The following is a 20,982-nucleotide window of genomic DNA, read 5'->3' on the forward strand; positions in this document are numbered from 1 at the left end:
TCTGACCTGGATCATATCATTTGTGTCTGCGTGTTTTCGAATAATAGTACAAAATGACCAGCTGGACGAAGTTCAGCTTCCACAGGCTTCCTCTCCGCAAGGACCGCAACCTAGACTTACTCTGGCTAGATAACCCAAAAAGGAACCCGAATGCCAGAGTGGAATCATTATTATCAGAATGAGCCACGCAACGCTCTGAGACGATATCATCCAGGTCAAAGGTTATGGCGCTTTTCCACTACACAGTCACGGCTCGGTAAAAATGCTTTTTTACAGCCGAGTTCAGCCGCAGGACCGCCCCTTTATGCCGTTCTCTCTCCTCATTGGATAAAGGTTGCTGTAAGCCGAGGAGAAAACTTTCCTTGTATCCTACAGAGTGACTGACAGACCCGTGTTTCGGACCAAACACTCTATATAAGTGATTGCTGTCAGAAGATATAACTATTTAAGACTTATATTAACACAAATAATCCGCTTACTTCTGCTTTAACAGGGCTGAGGCAGTACTAAAAAAAACATAACAAAAAAAAACAGTACCTGGTACCAGGTACTAGGGCTAGTGGAAAAGCAAAAAAAAAAGCAACGGGTAGAGCCGTGCCATGCCGTGCTAGTAGAAAAGCGCCATTAGTAGGTCAACCTACAGACCCCGATGTACAGGTATAATAGGTAACCCCGGACTCAGAGGGGAATAGCACTAGCGTATTACAAAATATTGGTGAAATGAGTTTCACGGCAGATAATGTGTTATTTAGAGACTGCATTGCGCTGCCCTGTAGACTCGCATTATATGGATACACGCGGCTCTCGGCTGGCTCTAATTTCGTTGGAAGGACTCGTAATGACACCAAAGTTATCTGGGTGAGTAAATGATATGTATTTTATGCTAGAAATAAGGTCCAGATTGTAAAAAACAGATATTCCCCTTTAAGGCAATATTTGGTTTCTGAAACCCATTTGCATGATCCATTATATCTTCATTAAGTCCTGCTCTTCCTTAAAAAAAATAAACAAACATTGGAGAGCAGCTAGCTATTCAGCCGAGGACAGGAGGTCAGTACAGCAGGTGGAGGTTCAGGCTGAACTTTGGCTGCGCCACCAGTGGCTGCTGCTGCAGGGCTGGTTCAGTTTTCTGGGTGCAAGTATACCTGCAGGGACAAAAGGAGGTGGTGAGGGAGACAGAAGGAGGACAAAGAAACTCAAAAGCAGACTATGATTAAGTTAAGGAGCTAATAAGGACAAAAAGAAAAAGGAAACAATACAGAAAATGCTGTTGTGGGCAGGTTTTCCTTTCCCCAAAGAAGCCAACTATCAAGTGGCCAAAGTTTTAACTGGGTTATTGACCAACAAAGCCACTGCCTGCTCATGGTGCAAGTCCATGAATTATTCACCTGCTTCCCAGTTATTAACACAAAAGGAACAAATGTAGGTGCTGACAGTGCATCAGCAAAAACTGTTTCACATTGTATGGTACTGTTACCAAGAGCGCTCTGAGCATCAAGCACTGGAATGTGATTCATCTGAATAAAATCAGATTATGCAGCCAATAACTGCAACAATCAGTCTTATGCATCAAAATCCACTGCTGTCCAACTCTAAACAATGTAATATTTGGCAAGTTCAGCCATTGTTTCTGCATGTCTCATCTTTATTTTGTGCCTTTTAACTGAACTTTTAAAAAGACAATTCACAAGAGAGGACAAGTTGGCAAGAGAAACTACATCAAAGTTAAGTGAATTGAACTGTATGTCCTCACCAGCGCTGAGATGCCAGTTTGTTGACTTTATTCCATCCAATGTGAAGGGAAAACTTTTGCTGGCAGGATACATTTTGTTCACAACGGCTTGAACGTCTTTCCTAACCGCATCTTTGAAGTCACCCATTTTCAGGCTGGGAAAGGAAGAGAGCAGAACAAAAAGCAAAGAATAGTAGGTCAGGATATGACAAAAGAAAACCTTTAAGCACTGCCCCACTTTCTCCCTGTCAGATTTTGGGGAGTGACTCAGATGGCCCCTGTGCACAATGGGATGTCATCACAGGTTGTCAGGACAGGTCTGCTGTGCCACTGCAATCAGCAACCCGACTTAAAGTGCAACTCATCACCGTCACACCCCAGTGGCTCACAAATACATAGGGAAAGTTTTAGGAGTAGGTTTGTAACCTTTAATTGTTGGTGCAAGCTATTTTTAGAATGGTGGAGCAGAGTCGTGAGCTAATGGGATTTCTTGTTTCCCTCATCATATAAAAACTCCAAAACGCTCTCGTGGACAAGTTGTGACCTGCACAGTCACCACACTATGAGATAATAATGTAATGTCAGATGGAGTTGTTTGAGGCAAATGCAGAGACTGCTTGCTGAAAAACTGCCCCCAACGGGAACGCACAACAGCAGTTTTGGGCTCGTAACGTTCCGTTACCATCTCAAAGCGTGGTGAATGTGCAGGTCACAACTTGTCCACGAGAGTGTTTTGGAGTTGTTGGATTGTGTATTTGATGAGATTGATGAGGGAAACCAAGAAATCCCATTAGCCTTCGTAGCGTAGCTCTGAGCAGCTCGCGACTCTGATCTGCTGTTCTAAAAATAGCTTGCACCGACAATTAAAGGTAACGAACCTACAGGGATTATGGCAATGGGCCAATTTTCCAAAATGTTGAACTATCTCTTTAAAAATTAAAACTCCCAGGTACACTGAGAGTAATTGAGCTTAAAGGGATAATAGCATTTTTTTTTTAAAAAGTGGGGTTGTATGATCTACAAATAGCCCCCCCAAGTACTTTAATTGCAGTAGAAGACTCTCTGCACTCCTCCTGTTAGCAACGCCAGCACATAGCCCGCCCAGAGATTTGCAGCATACAGTGCTTAAACCCCACTTTAAAAAAAAAGCTACTATCCCTTTAACTGATTCATCTTAAAGCTGATCAGAGCAGATGTATGGACCGCCATGATAATTTTCCAGTACAAGGCACAAGACTGAATGAATCAGTGCATTACATGTGAAGATAGACATGACATTTGTCAAATCAACTGGATCTTTCTCACACATGGCATGTTAAACACCGATAGCATATATTATACTAATGTTCAGTTGATCAGCTCTTTAAACTAGAAGTTTTCCATAAATAACCAAAAGTGATTCTGGGAGATTCATCAAAGCATGCGAGTGCAACCAATAAGAAAATTAATAAATCCCTTTGGTAAACACAAAAGAGATCATTCTCAGAGTTTGATAGCACACTAAAAAACAAACCTTGAGAAATGATGAAAGATCTGGCCTCCAGGTCAGTATAGCTCTGCTTGAGGGAGGGAGAGAGGAAACTCCACCACAGTGTCCTTGTCCTTGCACACAAAAGCAGAAGAAACAAAATAGGCTGTATTAATACATGTTCGGAAAAGAAGAATGCCATGCCTGAATAACAAAACAATTATGGTGTTTCATTCAAAATATAACATGGTGCTGCTTGAAGAAGAACAGTTTTCCCATTTTGATATATACACACGGTTATATTAGCACCAGGCCATGGTCATGTACTGATAACAGCACAAACAAGCAGCATGCAGTTGCAAATTTGCAACTTTATTCAATACCATTAGCCAACAAACTCATCTCAAATTGTCAGATTGCGCTCATCTGATTAAAACTAATACAACAGTAAGCCAGTGATCTTTCTTTTTGAAAGTCATGTTCTATAATTTGCTTCGTGCAACACACTTCATTGCAAACTGTCATTTAGCCCATCCTTCTTGACATTAATTGGGTGAACGAAACACGCAAAGATACAGTTAAAACCCGAGCAACATAACAGTAACGTTCACACAGCTATGAAGGGAGGATTTCTTCAATTAGACTGTATGCGTTTCGTTTTGCAGTGTATTGGGTACAGCTAACGTAAACTGCAGAGCAGAAACTTGTAGCAAGGGGGGAGGTGGCTTGGGTCAGATGGCCCCTGTGCACAGTCTTGTGTCCTCAGGTTGGGTCAGATCGGGGTGCTGTCGCCACTGCAACAGACACCCCGACTGATTAGTGCAACTCATCACTCCCACCGCCGCCCCCCCTCAGTCGTTTTCCTGCAATGACGACTTCTCAGATGTGTATAACGTTAGACACTGACAAACATTTTTAGTTTGTATTTACCTTTCCTCCACATGTTTGGTCCGCAGGTTGGTTCTCAAGCTGCGTCATCCGCCATGACCGCTAATCCGGGGTCTCTCTCTCAGATCGCTGCAATGAGAGGAGTTGGTTACAGGGTTAACACCATTAACACACCAGCTGTGTGCGATGACCAACCTGACAAACCAGCGAGCTTAGCAGTGGCCATGTGCACACAACGTGGCCCGTCTGGCTCTCGGATTCACACCAGCCCATGAACTGGCCTCCGTGACACTGAAAGAAACCGGAGTGACCGGCTGCTAGTGGTTTGTTTTTCAAAGTTACGAAACGAAAAATGACTTCGTTGTAAATACTGGGCTAACATAACAAAGAGCTCTAGCCGAGTTAGCAGTTTCCTGTTAGCTTGTTAGCTTTGTTAGCATCGCAAATTGGCTTCATTTTTTTCTAGTATTGTCAGAGAGTTCTTTCTAAAACATAAAGGGTAACGTCAAAGCACACGATGCAGACTTACTGAAAAGAAATAGCTCTCCAGGTCTCTTCTTTGTCCATCCTTTCTTTTATTTCTTGCTGTTCTTATCTCGGTGGATGCGTCCTCTTTGGCTGACTTCTGGTTTTGAAGAAGCGCGTGGGGCAAGGATGATCGCCAATTGGCTGAAATGCCAGGATAGTGTACGTTTATTGGACAGTGGATTCCACCCCCCACCAATGACAAGTTGCATACTTGTCACGTGTCTCTCCACAATTATTGGTGTTTAAATGTATTATTTTAAACAGCTTTACTTGAGAGTTTTTCACTCACTGTCATTATGTTATGTCTGGAGAATACAAAGTAAATGTTGATATTATAATTGTATATTCTCTTAAACGTTAAATCCTGGATGTTATATTCTGGCAGGTTATTAGATGGTCATGTCTACATATTGCCCGCTCTAATGAATCCACTGGTTCTCAGTGGTTCTGTATCTTTTATAAAATGGGATTCTCCGTGATCCCAGTTTACTGATGCCATCTGTGCGTGTTTAGTAGCCTATACTGACATATTTTCCAATTATGGTTGGTATTGATCATACAAAATTATCTTAATCGTCATCTGCTTTTCACATTTCATCTCCTCTCCCTCTGTGTGAATAGAATCCGTGAGTCTCTTGTGTTTAAGGTCAGTCCACTTCTCCCAGGTTACAGTGGAGTGTGAAGTACGGGTTGCGCTCGCTCAGGGGCTGGACCTTGAAGTCACTTTCTTCTGATTCACATTCCTCACCCCGATATAGTAACATGGCTTGAAACTCTCTTATTTGATGTGTTATAGTCTTATCTCTTAATATGACATCATCATACTGGTCCGTACACACAAATGATGTGTAGCCTACAAAAAGACACAAAGCAGGCTCTTCTTTTTAAGAAGACTCAGGTCTTTTGATGTATGTAATGTAATGCTGCGTATGTTTTATCAGTCTGTCATTGCAAGTGTTACATTCTTTGCTATTGTCTGCTGGGGTACCAACATCAAGGTCAGGGACAGGAACAGACTAGACAGGCTCATCAAAAAATGTAGCTCTGTGATGGGGGAGGGAGCGGAGCTGGTAGAGGCTGTGGTTAAGTGGAGGATGGGGTGTAAGATGAAGACCATCCTGGGTGACCCCCAACACCCTCTACACAAAACCCTCTCAGGTCAGAGGAGCAGCCGCAGCAAAAGGCTCATCTCCCTGACCTGCAGAACTGAAAGATTTAAGAGATCATTTGTTCCTGCTGCAATCGTTTTATATAACACTTGTTAAAATGTTTTTTTTTTGTGTGTGTGTTCATCTTTTTTGTGTCATTGTTGTGTGAGCTACTGGACTAACTTGAATTTCCCTGCTAGGGATGAATAAAGTATTCTCTATTCTCTATTCTATTCTATCATATATTTCCTTTATTTCTATGTGATCATTGTGTCTGTCGTGGAAGACATTTGAGCAGTAAGTGATGAGATTAGTGAGCCAAAGGTTTCATTGAAATGCAAATGCAATTTTATATTAAAAGATAGCAAAGGGATAATTCACTATATCACACAACACAGCTTGTTAGTACTGCCATGGAAATACATATACAGTCTTTTCATATTTACACATCAAGTGACAACCAAACAGAAATCATAAATACCTCTTTTTGTTAACTTTACAACAGCTATACGCGACCGGTATTTCATAAGATAAAAGAGCACTATTAAATAACTGGTATCTTCCCTATCATTTACAAGGCTTGGAAACACAGTGGTTAAAATAACCCAGCAAAAACAAAAAAGAAAAAAACAAACAAACATGTTCTTCTCCAGTGAGTAAAATTAATACAAGTCTAAAAACGGTCATGAAATCCCTTTGTACAAAAGACTATACAACTTAATCAATGCAATATCTTCAACAGAAATGTTTTTGCTTATATTGGCATGACAAAATCTGTACAGTTTAAGCATTCCTGCAGCAGAGTTGGAGGGACTGTGAGCCGGGATGATTGGTTACTGGGTCACTGTGATGCTCTCTAGGCCTACTGTCAACCAACCGTCAGAGACCGTAGTTATGTAGCTGCCAAGACCCTCTTTCATTGGCCTCAGTGCTTCGTCTAGCAGCAAATCAGCAAGTTGCTGAACTTGTAGCAGATACTTCAAAATACATGGTTCTATAAAGTCTAACTGATATATTTGTCCATATAACAATATAGTATTTCCTTGTACCATATTTCAACAACAGACAAGAGTTGTACTCTAAAGTTAAAGCAATGCATAATATCTTTACTTGTATTAAATTCATTTTTTTCATTAAGTTGTCAGTGATATATTTCTAAGCTATAACCCTCACTGTCTGATGGGGTCAGACATGCACAGTGTTCCTAATTTACCCATTTGTTATGCTGTACCGCGGCAGACACTGCGAGTGCACCTTTGCATTACAGATTTAGAGTTGATGGATGAAAACTCAAATCGTGGAAAGAACAAATGTTCTCATTTACCTCTAATAGTGTTTGGTCACGCAGACACTTTTGGTTGTACATGCCAAGTCTCTTGATAAATTAGCCTCTGAAACTTACAAGCTCCTGCAATACAATTATAGTCAAGAGCCAAAATTGGACCTTCTATGATAATGTCACAAAATCACATTCATATCTGTAGTAACACAGATATTATATTGTATTTAACCCTACAACACGAGCCTTCCCAAAAATGAACTTGCTCAGTTTAGTTAATTTGTTAAAACAGGATTTAAAAAAAAAACAAAATATAGACAGGTAACAAATTAAAGTAAATACCAGAATAAATGAGTAAACAGGATGACAAGGCCTCCGTGTGAAGGCCACAAGAAGTCACATTACAGTTTGATGAGTATGCCAATGATGTGAATCATACACTTTGCTCTTCACAGTCGCCGGATCGCAACCCAACTGAACACCTGTGGGATATTTAGGACCAACATGTTAGACAACATGACAACACAGAATAGTGTTAATCCATAGTAGAGCTCAGAGACATGAAAAACTGCTGCCAAAGACAACTGAAGCTATTCTTCTCACTACCAAGACACTTTATGTGGGGGTTTCATTTAATTTGTTGCCCGTCTATAGTTATTCATTATTATAATATTTCTGTATCAGCTTAAAAAAAATGCTCTAACCCACAAACCAAAGAATTTTGTGGATCAAATAATGAGCACTAAGAATGGACAGGGAGGGACCAAATGGCATATCCTGTTTTTAACCAAACTACAGGTGGATATCATGGATAAGGAAGCCATGGTGACAACAGTGTGTATAACATTATAATGATGAATTTGAAAATAAAGATTTTTTTGTTGCTGTTTTTGAATGTGTAAAAATTTAAACAAAAGCTTCAAATTGTAATAGTAAGTGCTCATAGGTCATTATTTATCTGGATAGCAAACCCCAAGAACCTGAACTGTAGATTTAGAAAAGACCAATGGAGGAAATGTCCAATGGCTCATTGGGAGACTGAGGAAGCAGCTCCACAGTAAACCCAGGTGTTTTTTGGGCAGAAGAAATCCCAGAGACATTTATCAGCTGGGTAAATGAAACCACAACTATCTGCATGGCTGAACAGCAGTAGCGGTAAGTAAGAAGATTTGTCTTTCTGTGATTTGGGTGACCAAACCCAAGTAAAAAACAAAAAATGTCACGTACATCTTTAAAACCTCTGAGAAAAATAAATATTAAGGTTGAAGCAGGAAAAAAAAAAACAAGACGTTTGGCACTTAGGCTGTTACTTCATCGCAGCTTCCTCTGCTATTTTTGAGGATCAACAATGTTTGACAACTTAAAAAAAGAAAAGAAAAAACAACAACAACACACACACAAAGGCTCCTTTTCTTTTACTTTTGCAGAGGATGAATGGACCTTTGCAAGCAGCTTAGAGCTCCAGCTACAGCAAGTCCTGGCTTGACCCGTTGGAGGCCGTAAAATAAGAAAATCAGATGCAGGTGTCGTCACCGAGGTCTCGCACCAGTGAGGGCGAGTCGAAGGAAATCAATGACTCGTAATGAAGATACATTTCTACTGAAGTGTAAATGCAGAAAGAAGTATGGAGACTCTGTGAAGCCCCACCCTTTGGCACTGTCATAAATACAACTCTTGAAAACCCAGGTCCTGCAGCACAAATGTTCTAACACAACACTCCTGCCGTTCTCTGGAAGTCAGCAAACCCACTCTACAAGTACAAAAACGTTCATAAATAGAGTTCATAAAGACATGAGTGGTATTAGAGAGAGCATCATGGTTACATCTTCCAGGGAGTTATGTCCTTTCAGCTTTGTCCCCCCCCAAAAAAATCAGAAAAAGAAAAAAAAAAATCACAAAAAATAAAGATGAAGATGTACACAGAGAAGCGCTCTTCGCATTCAGAGTCTGCATCCTTTAAAAAGCCTCCAGGTAACGCTTTTGTCTCTCTGTTCACTTCCTCCCCAGAGTTATTTGCTTTCTCATTCCAGCATGCTCATTAGTTTATCATTTTTGCCAAAAGGCAGTAGTACTGAGGATACTGTTGAAGGACTGTACTTTGTGTGTGTGTGTGCGTGTGTGCGCACAAGTAGGACGGAGCCCCATTTTCAGAGACAGGAGCCGTTTACGGGAGCTTAGTTGTTTTCTAACCAGGTTCATATGTACTGTTACTCTACATATGCAGCCGTTACTGTGTTTGTACCTATTTACCATTTACTGTGTTTTCGTACCAGCTATAAATACAGGTGTGTGTTTGTATGTATTAGGTAATAGAGGTTGAGATAAAGCACAGAGGGCGGGAGTGGGTGTGGGAGTAGGGTGGGGTGGGGGGGTCGGGGCTCCCTCACACTTCGCTCTCGGTAGAGGGTTTGCGTGTGGAGGTCCAGCCGGTGTCGGGCAGGCTGTGCTGGGCGTGACGCTGCGGGGTGATGGCCGAAGGAGTCAGGGTGGTTATGGAGGAGCATTCGGACGCCTCCTCCTGGAGGAGCTGCTCAGTCTCGCCGTCGTCTAGCGAGGCGCTGCTGGCCTGCAGCGACACGGTGTCCGTGCGCATGCAGGTGTGCAGGCCTCCTCTGGACGGCTTGATCTGTTTGAGGTCGTCCCAGTAAAGCTCCTCGTTGGACAGGAGACACACGCCTTCCACGATGCGGATCTTCTCCTTGGTGTAGCCTCCGTCCACTCCCCCCTGGACAACAAGACTCAGTTAGTCGGGGCAGAGTGATGGCGTTTACGTACAGTATGTTAGCAAAAATCCACCCTCAGCTTCGCAAGATCTGTTATTCTGTTCCACTACATTATACATAGGAGTTCACTTCTTCTGCGTATCCTTTTTCTTTCTTTCTTTCTTTCTTGTTCACATTGGTTGGTTAGAAAAAGATCACTAGCATTGTAAAAGTTCAACCTGTGTAAGGTGGATTTCCTTCAAGGATTAATGAAAAACAAACAGCACAACACTGCAGATCAAAACATCACCTTTAAACACAATCCATGCACAGCAACCTGGCTCCTTTTAGTAATGCTGCGCTTTCTGGAGTTAGTTTTTTGGTTTTCAGATTAAGGTGCTACAGGTTTGTAATTATCATTGACCAGGCCTAAAGCACATGGAGCTAAACTAAGCTAAAATTGCATATGAAACTCTTTAAACAGTTTGGTCAGTTTGGTGGAGCAGGGGACATTTGGACAGTGTCAGTGGACAATGCACATCATTCAATGTCAGTGTCCTTACATCTTTTACATCATAGTTTTGACACAGAACCAACTACCTGTCTGCAACATGCTCCTTAGTAGTTTATGGTCATTCCAAGGCTTAACAATACATATAGCACCTTTAAAGAGATAGTTCAACATTTTGGCAAATTAGCCCATTGCCATAATCCCTATAGTTTTAGGAGTAGGTTCGTTACCTTTAATTATTGGTGCAAGCTGTTTTTAGAACAGCGGAGCAGAGTCGCGTCATGAGCTACTCAGAGGCTAATGGGATTTCTTGGTTTGCCTCATCAAAGAGTTGTTTTCGAGGTAAATTTGTGCAGTTGTGCGATGGCAGTTTTTCGGCAAGCAGTCTCTGCATTTGCCTCAAAAACAACTCTGTCTCGTTCCGTTATTATCTCATAGCGTGGTGAATGTCCAGGTCATAACTTGTCCATCAGAGCGTTTTGGAGTTGTTGGATTGTGTATTTGATGAGGGAAACCAAGAAATCCCAATAGCCTCTGTAGCATAGATCAGAGCAGCTCGCGGCTCTGATCCGCCGTTCTAAAAATAGCTTGCACCGACAATTAAAGGTAACAAACCTACTCCTAAAACTATAAGGATTATGGCAATTTGCCAAAATGTTGAACTATCCCTTTAACAAAATCTAAACGTATTTGTCGGCCCCTCTCCTGTTGAAACATCAGTTACACACAATAGAAATAAAGTAGTATAAACACTGACATGCAGCTGATCACAGATCTCAGAAACTGCACCAAAAAGAGAAATGATGAGGTATTGGATGGCAGACAACATGCGATGAAATACGGAGGCAATGAGAGTAAAAACAAAAAAGTCAGAGAAAACACAACTGGAGCGGACAGGGCTCCTCCATGCTGTGTAACTACCTCTCCACGGGACTAGTGGGTCAAAAGATAAAGGGAGAGAGGGAGTTGTAGGGATGAGAGAGCTGCAATGAGGGAGATAGAGGGGGGAGGAGGAGAAGATGAGCGCCGGTGTCTTGTGAACCGCACATGTCACAATCCATCACAATCAATATGACCAGAGACAAACGGTGAAGTCATTTTGTCTCAGTGGTTACCCACCATACACCTGCACAGTCTGTGATCATTCAAAGAAAATATCATGGATTCACCTTAAATCCATTCATCTATTAAACAGAAAAAAAAGAGTCTGTCACTTTCAGTCCAGGCCGCAGTCTGTTCATTACCTCTTTCTTATATCGAAGCTGGTTGTATATCGGAGGCTTCTGCGACGCCTCGATCTTCACCTCTTGTGTGGACGTCCTGTAGGACGGGTTACTGTAGGTCAGGTTGCTCACTCCCGGGTCGGCAAACTTTGATTTTTTATGTCTGTTGATCAAAATCACAAAAGCACATGGTTTACACGTTGAGCTATTTTCTCTGTTCTGAATGAAAGTCATTGTTCCTGTTTAAGATCTGAGAGAACAATTATCAGGGAGCTGACCTGTAAATGATCAAAGCAGCAATCAGGATCAGAATAGCCAGGATGGTCAGAACTCCACCAATCACGTAGCTGATGTGAAGGCCTTCCCCTGCAACCCAAAGCACAGGTATTAAAGATTAGATGAAAATATTATAATGCTTCATTTATCCTCTAGGAGACATTCAGTATGTGTTAGAGCATAGGAAAAAAAACAAAAAAACACTTTCCCAGTTGTAATTGCTTGGTTGGTGATTTCAATGATGTTTACAAGTTGGGGACTAGTAATTACTGTACAGTACCTCCCACACAACGCCATTATATAACACCTCCAAAGCTGTGATTATGTTGTTTTGCAAGCCAGTAACCAACAGCTACAGTGTTTCAAGGTTACATGCTTTTAGTTGTTGGATAAATAAAAATTAAGGTTAATTGTTTTTTTTTTTACTCTTTTCATATAGCTACAGTGTAACAGTGTCCGGCTTCCATTCTTAGATACAATACATGGCTTTTTCTCTGTAACTGTAGTTAAGATGTTCAATCTCTAAAATGTCAGATGTGAGTCTCAGATCATTTGATCCAGAGAGATTAGAAAAGTTCTTTTATAAGTACTCATTGATTGTAGTTATTTCATGTATTACTTTAGCATCATTCAATCTCATTCTATCTTTTTTTTTTTTTTTAATTCCCTGTCGGTACTTTTATGTTCATTTTGTGTCTTTTCATATGAAGCACTTGGTTGATGTCATTTCTTAATAGTAAAGTGCTTCCCACACATAGGATCAATAAAAGGTCTTATGTCTTTGTGCTACATGTCTTGTGTGCATAGGGGCTATACAATTAAAGTTTATTATTACTGATATCATTCATTTGTATACTGACCATGAGGAGCCGTCACCACGTTGCTTGTGCAGCCCTCCACACTCAGGTTCTTGTCAGTGCAGCTGTAAAAAAAACAAAACAAGGAATACAACATCTCATGTTAGAGCACTCCACTTAATAATAGCTGGATAGGACCTTATTAAGTCAAACCCATTCTATAGTTTTCCCTGAAGATAACTCTGTGTAAGGCCTTTTGGGAAGAGTGTATAAGCTTCTGTAGAACTACTGCTGACTGAAAACCCCATTGTGTTCTGTGTTAGGGATGAACAGTGACATAATTAGTCCTCGGTGAAGTGAGAAAATTCCCCAACCTCTTAGGGACTGAAAGAATTCAATATTTTCTTTAGCAAGGATGAGCAACTTCACCTCCCCAATTATAGTAAAGTAGTGCTTCAAATTAGATGAACTAAAAGAAGTGAGAGAAAATCTGTCATCTTGTTTCTCACACTGATAACATGACAGCAGAGATGTTAAGTGTTTAGTTTTATTACCTTTTGGAGCCAGTTAAATGAGGTAACGATTTCAAATAGGAGCTCTCCTGTTAAACAATTACAAAATATTCCAAACAGACGTACTTGACCAGTGAGGGCCCTCTGTGTGGAGTGTCAGTTGGACCTTTAGGGATGTTGTTGGGGACAGGCGTGCTGATGGTTCCTTTGGCAGGAGAAGTAGGGATGTAACCTGAAACTGATAAAGACAAATGTATCAGAGCCTGGAACAAACTTGTCACACACAAACACCTTTTTTTTTTTTTTACTGTGGCCAAGACATTTCTACTGTGAACATTTCCTATTACCCAAATATATGCATGGGGTTTAGACTGAATCACTGTCTGGAAGGTAAATTATGGTCCAGCATGTAAAAAGTCAGCACATGCAACTGTCAGTTACACATTGCCCTGTCACAGCGACCGGCCACTCACTGGTGGAGCAGGGACGCCCGTCTGGTTCATCGGGACAGGCACACACAAAACTGTTGGTCTTTGCGAAGCAGAGGTGAGTGCATCCGCCATTATTCACGCCACAGAGGTTGGTACCTGAGTGAGAGGATGAGGCACATTCACAACTGGAACTTAGCAGTCTAATTACATTTGAGGTACATTTCTACAGAATCATCCAGATTTTTTAACCAATCAACAATGTTTATAACTACATAGCAATAGGAGACTGATAGAGACATAGAGATAAAATTGTCGATGATTTTGTTTTCTTCATATTATTATCAACAGAAAAAGTAGAAAAACTAAATTCAGGTCTTCGGTATGTCCCATGTTAGCTGTAGTGCAGGAGGGAAATCCTCCTTACCTGTCTGTCTGTGGGGTGATACCACTATAATGTCCATGAGGCCCTCCACATTGGGCAGCACCGTTTCCTTGTTACGGCCGGTGTGTTTGTCCACCCGCTGGATGGACTTAGTCTGCCAGTCCGTCCAGTAGATCCAGCGGTCTTGCTGCGAGAGTCGGGAGAAAGGGGTTAGAGGGGAGGACACCGGCTTCAACTGGGGAAACGAGGGAGAAGAAGAGAGGAGAGGAAAAACAGGGACAAGGAGCGAGGGGCGGGAGGAAGAAAGGGGGAGGGGAAAAAGGGGGAGGGAGAGAGGGGGAAGAAAAATGAGGGTCAGAGTGGAAGGGAAGTAGAAGAAATGGTTAAGTTGAATGAGTTCAGTATGAGCTGGAGGGACGGAGAGACGACCAGTGAGAGTCACACGGTGAGCCGATGAGTGAAAGAGAGCAGGTGAGTGGAGGAAGGGGGGTCAGCCCACAGCGGAGGGTTAGGAGGGGTGGGGGTGGGGGTACCTGTGTGAGAGCGAACGGGTGGGACACCGGGCTGACAAGGACCTGACGCAGTTTCCCGTTTAGGTCCGAACTCTCAATCCTGTCTAAGTGGGCGTCCACCCAGAAGATCCTGTTGAAAACATCAAGTGTCAGTAAACATCCTTCAGTCTGTGGAAACACTTACCAACATGAAAACAAGACAAAACCTGTAAGGCTGTTAAGTTAATTCCATACAAGATAAAATACTTTTATCACTAACCACTAGTGGGTTCAGATTGGGTTTGGTTTATCCTCAAGCTATACATGATCAGATTTGGTTCAGCTATCATTAGCCTTGGATGGACTCCTCAGCTGTTATCAATCTTATTACAGCACAAACTTGCTACTATTGAAAGGGATAGTTCAACATTTTGGCAAATTGGCCCATTGCCATAATCCCTATCGTCATAGCAGTAGGTTCGTTACCTTTATTTGTCGGTGCAAGCTATTTTTAGAACGGCGGAGCAGAGCCGTGAGCTGCTCAGAGCTACGCTACGGAGGCTAATGGGATTTCTTGGTTTCGGAATGCTAGGAGATGTTGTTTTCGAGGTAAATTCATGCTAAACCGCTGATGCGCGTTCCCATCAGAGCAGTTTTTCAGCAAGCTGTCTCTGTATTTACCTCAAACAACTCTGTCTCATAACGTTCTGTTATTATCTCATAGCGTGGTGAATGTACAGGTCACAACTTGTCCACGAGAGCGTTTTGGAGCTCTGAGCAGCTCGCAGTTCTGCTCCGCCGTTCTAAAAATAGCTTGCACCGACAATTAAATGTAACGAACCTGCTCCCAAGACTATAGGGATTATGGCAATGGGCCAATTTGCCAAAATGTTGACCTATCCCTTTACATAGTTTTCGGTGATTGCACCCAATAATATAAACAGTTAAAAATGAAGAATCAATACTTTCTTAGGTCAGTTTATCAAATGTGCAAACTCTTCATGATTACTCTCAGTACGTTCAGCTGTTACATAACTGGATGTACAATTTTCTGGATTCCCTTCTTGTCTTGTAGATAAAACTCCTGACACCCCACCAGAATTATAATCCAATATATTTTACAAGGCTCTTTTGTGGGGAAAAAATCCATAGAGGTAGATCGTTCAACATATGAGTTTCCCTCTCTGACCTTCGTGTGTCGTAGTCTAGTGTGAGGCCGTTGGGCCAGCCCAGGTCTGTATTGATCAGGACCTTTCTGTCCGACCCGTCCAAGTGAGACCGCTCAATCTTTGCAATGTGACCCCAGTCAGTCCAGAACAGGAACCTGCAGAGACAAGGTTGAACTGGTGAGGAGACTCACAATTGTAAAAGCAAACTACAGCTTCTAAAATGTTTCTTTTCTCGGTCAATATTTTCAACTTTTTCTCTACTTTTCATGTGGCTTTCAACAGCCCCATAAAAGATAAGATGCTTAACAAATTACTGTTAGAAATATTCAATATTATAACTCGTCACTCTTACCCTTTGCTTGGGAACACTGCGATGGCTCTGGGTTCGTCCAGACTGTTGTTGACCAGGACCTTGCGGCTGGTTCCATCCAGGCGGGCCACCTCGATGGTGTTGCGCCCGGTGTCGGTCCAGTACATGTTCCTGGACACCCAGTCTACAGCCAGCCCGTCTGTGGTCTTCAAGCCCTGACTGATCACCGTCTCCATGTCAGTGCCGTCTAGGTTTGAACGCCTACACAAAATATGGGCAGCATTTTTTTAATGTTATTTCCACACTTGACTATTGCATACATTTTAAAATTTTCTCTCTCTTGTAGAAGATTACTTTTCAAAATAGCACTGAAAAGTATTATCTCTGTTTCTCTACAAAATCATAAAAAATAAAACATCTTCTTGAACTTTATCCATAATCTGTACATCTACGTATGTACGGTCATCATGGGTAGAAACTATACACAAATTCTATTCTGACTTCTACCTACATAATTATACTCAGACATGCATGATGCTTCAGTCCAAACTAAACAAATTTGTGCATAAGAGGTAGGATGATAAAAGCGTAATCAAAGACCCCTCCTAATTACACCAATCTTTGTTTTTATTTACAAAATGATGGACATGAATTAAAGGCAAAAGAGAGTTTGCGTGCAGATGTTTGTGTTCACACCTTATAACGTCTAGAGTGACGTCAGTGTAGTAAAGTTTTCCATCTACGCTGTCATAGTCCAGTGAGATGACATTGTGCAGCTCGGGCACCGGTACGTGAACATCGGTGTGGTCGTTGGTGTCCAGTGAGATTCTGCGCACGCTGACACGGTTGGAGAAGAGCAAGTACGTCTCCGGGGAGTCTTCACATGACCTGCCGTCTCCCTTGAGCAAGATGCCGGTGGGACAGGCGCAGGATGTGCCGTTGGGACGAGGCAGGCACAGGTGGGTGCAGCCCCCGTTCCTCCTGCCACACTTATTAAAACCTGGGGGAGGATGGAGAGACAAGGCTTGGTGCAAAGTGACAGAGCTGCTCTTCAATTATGCGACAAAATATTGGATTCTATACGTCCAATATTGCAAATCGGCGGAAAATGCCTCACCCAGTGGTTTCTCCCTGTCTACAGCCTGGATGTCCATCAGGCCTGGCAGGTTGGATCGCACCGTGATGGTGTTGGCCCCCGTGTTCTTGTCAGCTCGCTGGATGCTGCGGCTCTGCCAGTCAGTCCAGTAGATATGGGGCCCGAGCAGGGTTAAACCATAAGGGTGCTGGACTGGAGTCACGAGGGTGTGGCGATTCTGCCCGTTCAGGTCAGCTGCCTCAATTCGCTGAACAGGATCAAAGACACAAGGTTAAAAAAAAAAAACACAGCCTTAAGAACAAAATCAATTTATAATTTATGAGAAAATTCAAAATATAACGAGGGGCCATGACTGACCTCGGTGTGAGCGTCAGCCCACAGTAGCTGTGAGCCGGCCATGTCGATAGCCAGGCCGTTGGGCCAGCCCAGGTTGTTACTGATGAGGACCACGCGGTCGGATCCGTCCATTGCTGAGCGCTCCAGCTTAGCATGCTCTCCCCAGTCCGTCCAGTACATATACCTATGGTAAGGACACAGAGGTCAAAGGTCAGCAGTGTTGGTTACTAGTTATTTTCTTCAAAAAGTAACTGAATTACTACATCAAAGTAACTAATTACAAGGGCAAGTAACTATTGTGTTGCGTAATGCTCAAATATGTCAAAGTACTTGGACTCACCCCCCTAACCATTCACCTTACCTCCCGTTTATCTGGAACTAACCAACTCACTCAGTATTCCTCCACACAGGCAGGCTCTGCGATGTGCTCGTCAGTGAAAGAGCTGGTTAGTTCCAGATAAACAGCTTTTTTTTCCGACTAGTTGATGGACTGAAAAAAAGTGTATATAACGCACACTGTGTGTTATTTTTTTATAGGGCTTCTTGAGTCAAGTAACGACGAGTAACGGCGCATTTTATTTTCAGTAACGGTAACATAACAACGCGTTATGAATGGGGGAAACAGTAACTTTTTGATTGCTCGTTCCTGGAAAAAGTAGCGCCGTTATTCCCATCACTGAAAGTCAGACACCATAAAAAGGGTGAAAGTAGTTGCTGGGGACAAGCACGGTCACGACACCGTTTTTCATTCACAAAAGGGAGCAAATAAGCCGCCTCACCCCATCTCATGGTAGAGCGCGATGGCTCGAGGGCTGTCCAGGTTTTGCCAGACCAGGACTTTCCTCATGGAGCCGTCCAGGTTGGCCACCTCGATGCGGTTAGTTCCCGTGTCAGTCCAATAGATCTTCCTGCCGCGGGCGTCCACCGCCAGACCGTCGGTCGTCACCAACCCTACAGAGACACAGAGAGAGAGTAAAGGTGAGTGAAGATGGACCCGCGGCTGAGGGGAGGTTTAACAGGATCAAACACCACAGCCACCTTCCTCACCTGTAGCTATGATGTCTTCATTTGCCGTTCCATTGATGTTGGCTCTGCTGATTTTCTTCAGCGTACTGTCAGACCAGTAAACCTTTGCTGCAGGGGACGACACATACATCGACATGTCAAAACTCTATTTTCATGTCACTTCTCTTTTTGAAAGCAACATTTTTTTTTAAACCAAAAGACATGCAGACCTTCTTTAGGGTCGACACCAATGGCGATAGTGTTTTTCATGGAGCTATTGACGGCCAGCACCACATCAGCAAAGTAAGGGATATCCAGAGAAACCATCCTGATGTCGGTCCTCCGTGCGAAGATCAGGAAGCTGTTCATTCCTGCACACACACACACACACATAACACGTGTCAGCACACATCACAGCACCATTCTGTCAGAACACAAAAGGCACTGACACGCTTTCATCTTCCTCAGAGCCAAAGTTTTTGATATTAACCTTTTGAACTCGATGCTGTCTCTGTGAAGGTTTCTCCCCTTTTATCTGCAGACTTATGAAAGGGATTTTTGGAGGATTTTGTCACTACTATTGTACTGTACTACCACTCCTAAAAGGCTTTTGTTGATGTAGGCATTAATTATAAGGTTTTAGGTTACATTACATACAGGATTTGCCAGAAATCCAGTTTTTGTCCATATTTCTTTGCATTCTGTAAATTTCCATTATGAAGAGCAAAAAAAAATAGACTAACATACAATACAAGAAACTGGGTTGTGTCTTTACACTGAAGTGAAAACATAATTTTGATTTAGAGATCTTAGATGGTAAGAAGCTTCTTCTTAAAGGGATAGTTCAACATTTTGGCAAATTGGCCCATTGCAATAACCCATATAGTCCATAGGAGTAGGTTTGTTACCTGTTTTCGAGGTAATCATAACGTCACGCATAACCCCTGATGCGTGTTCTCGTCGGGGGCAGTTTTCCGGCAAGCAGTTTCTGCATTTGCCCAGAAAACAACTCTGTCTCTTAACATTCCGTTATTATCTCATAGCGTGTGTATTTGATGAGGGAAACCAAGAAATTCCATTAGCCTCCGTAGCGTAGCTCTGAGCACCGACAATGCTATGACTATAGGGATTATGGCAATAGGGCCAATTTGCCAAAAATGCTGAACTATCCCTTTAATAATATGATTTCTGGGCATATTTTTGAACATTAAACACCCAAGGGACAATGTGGAATGATGAGTCCTCCATTTCAACTTTTTCCAATGCAAACAGAGGTTGTTTCATACCAGGCGAGCAGGTCTTTCCATCCGACTGCAGGTTGATCCCAGTGGGGCAGGCACAGCTGGAGGCTTTGGGAGCAGGAGCCAGAAGACAGAGGTGGCTGCAGCCGCCATTATTCACCGCACAGGGGTTACGCACTACAGAAGGAAGACACACAACCAGACTTAACTCATCCACCATTCCACTTTCTTTCTAGGTCGGCTTTGAGGAAAAGGGAATGGGGGGAAAAAAAGTGGGGCAAACAAGAAAGAAAAACACTACGCTACAGTGAAAGGCAACAGAGAACAGAGGAAAGCCCCCCACACACACATCAGTGAGATTGGTGAGGTTTTCGGTCTGGCATGGGCCCCCTGGGGCTCTCTGCTCTCTCAGCCAACGTTGTGGTTTCAGTTTACCTGTAATCCTACCAGTGTCAGCAGAGACACTGGATATGAGCCGAGAAAAGGCGGCAAAAGTCAGAAAAGCAGTGAGTGATTTTTTTCTTCTTCTTTGAAACCAGAGACAATGCAGGCCCAGGACAGACATGATAGGTGTATTCCATGAGTGTAATCACTATGACACACATCTCATATCTCACACTGGAACTAAAATTAAATGGTGATGAGTTTCATTCAAGTTTTTTGAGGACCTTAAAGGGAGAGTGAGAAACAGAAGTTGGAAAACGGGGGAGAAAGAGAAGAGGGATGACATGTAGCAAGAAGCCATGGCGTCAGATTCTGCTGTGGCCATGACTAAGCCCCACTGGTATGTGCTCTACCAGGAGAACCACTCCTGGTAGAGCACATACCCTCAAGGTGAATGGTCCCTTTCATGCAAATGCAGCTGACACTGACAAAAACATTGATTTTCGTGACCCCCTTACTTTCTGTAGACTAAACTCCAGACCTGCACTAATGGATAAACACTTTGTCTGCTTAGACTAATGAAATAAAACAGGACAGGCTGCTCCATCATTCTAAATCTGCTGTCCCATTTTCCAGGCTTGAGAAAATAACAGTTATTAAATACTAAAAATAGCTGGAGTTCCTAACGCTACTCATGGGATGGCGTCCCTGCCCTTCTACTTGGTGACTGCACTGTTACATGTGTGTTTCAGTCTTGATCTAGAACGCCGACACACACACGGACCTGTCTCGCGGTGTCGGTGGAACATGTGAATGTCCATGAGGTTCTCCAGGTTTTCGGCCAGTGTGTGGCGTCCCAGGCCTGTGAGCTTGTCAGCACTCTGGATGCTCTTGGACTGCCAGTCTGTCCAGTACAGTTTGTCCTTGTGCACAGTCAGGCCAAAGGGGTGAGGCAGCTGGCTGCCAATCAAAACCTGTATGCAAAAGAACCCAAAAAATGATATATACATATCCATTTTCCAAAATAGCTGTTTATAGCGCTGATTCCAAATGAACAGAAAAGAGAAAGGCAA

The 20,982-nt window shown here is 42.7% G+C and overlaps 1 protein-coding gene, 1 long non-coding RNA gene and 2 other non-coding genes across 7 annotated transcripts in view; all 4 read right to left on the reverse strand.

The window, feature by feature from the left end:
- Positions 1 to 835: 835 nt before the first annotated feature.
- LOC146990255 (uncharacterized) lies at positions 836 to 4,740 on the reverse strand. Its single transcript, XR_015035646.1, has 5 exons — positions 4,618 to 4,740; positions 4,131 to 4,217; positions 3,246 to 3,328; positions 1,754 to 1,887; positions 836 to 1,145 (listed from the first exon to the last, which is right to left on the reverse strand). It is a non-coding gene; the product is annotated as an uncharacterized LOC146990255 (long non-coding RNA).
- LOC146990256 (small nucleolar RNA SNORD67) lies at positions 1,994 to 2,107 on the reverse strand. The gene has a single exon (XR_015035672.1). It is a non-coding gene; the product is annotated as a small nucleolar RNA SNORD67 (small nucleolar RNA).
- Positions 3,926 to 4,040, reverse strand: LOC146990257 (small nucleolar RNA SNORD67). The gene has a single exon (XR_015035671.1). It is a non-coding gene; the product is annotated as a small nucleolar RNA SNORD67 (small nucleolar RNA).
- Positions 4,741 to 6,089: 1,349 nt separating the features above from the next.
- The window catches only part of lrp4 (low density lipoprotein receptor-related protein 4), a 150,583-nt gene continuing 135,690 nt past the window's right edge, over positions 6,090 to 20,982 (reverse strand). The window contains exons 21-39 of one of the 4 annotated variants that reach the window (XM_085771330.1): positions 20,694 to 20,883; positions 19,571 to 19,702; positions 18,515 to 18,655; positions 18,327 to 18,413; positions 18,059 to 18,230; positions 17,301 to 17,463; positions 16,965 to 17,190; positions 16,544 to 16,847; positions 15,890 to 16,108; positions 15,558 to 15,692; positions 14,411 to 14,519; positions 13,920 to 14,064; positions 13,538 to 13,651; positions 13,191 to 13,302; positions 12,616 to 12,677; positions 11,758 to 11,845; positions 11,501 to 11,642; positions 11,178 to 11,239; positions 6,090 to 9,768 (exon numbers count right to left, since the gene is read on the reverse strand). In XM_085771330.1, coding sequence (XP_085627456.1) covers positions 11,198 to 11,239; positions 11,501 to 11,642; positions 11,758 to 11,845; positions 12,616 to 12,677; positions 13,191 to 13,302; positions 13,538 to 13,651; positions 13,920 to 14,064; positions 14,411 to 14,519; positions 15,558 to 15,692; positions 15,890 to 16,108; positions 16,544 to 16,847; positions 16,965 to 17,190; positions 17,301 to 17,463; positions 18,059 to 18,230; positions 18,327 to 18,413; positions 18,515 to 18,655; positions 19,571 to 19,702; positions 20,694 to 20,883 — 2,583 coding nt within the window. In that variant the 3' untranslated portion in view covers positions 6,090 to 9,768; positions 11,178 to 11,197. Of the gene's footprint in view, positions 9,769 to 11,177; positions 11,240 to 11,500; positions 11,643 to 11,757; positions 11,846 to 12,615; positions 12,678 to 13,190; positions 13,303 to 13,537; positions 13,652 to 13,919; positions 14,113 to 14,410; positions 14,520 to 15,557; positions 15,693 to 15,889; positions 16,109 to 16,543; positions 16,848 to 16,964; positions 17,191 to 17,300; positions 17,464 to 18,058; positions 18,231 to 18,326; positions 18,414 to 18,514; positions 18,656 to 19,570; positions 19,703 to 20,693; positions 20,884 to 20,982 lie in introns of all 4 variants that reach the window. The other 3 variants (XM_085771321.1, XM_085771311.1, XM_085771302.1) reach the window with 3 other exon arrangements.

Source organism: Trachurus japonicus, chromosome 3 (assembly GCF_045865225.1).
Source record: "Trachurus japonicus isolate A0001 chromosome 3, Traja_1.0".
NCBI lineage: Eukaryota > Metazoa > Chordata > Actinopteri > Carangiformes > Carangidae > Trachurus > Trachurus japonicus.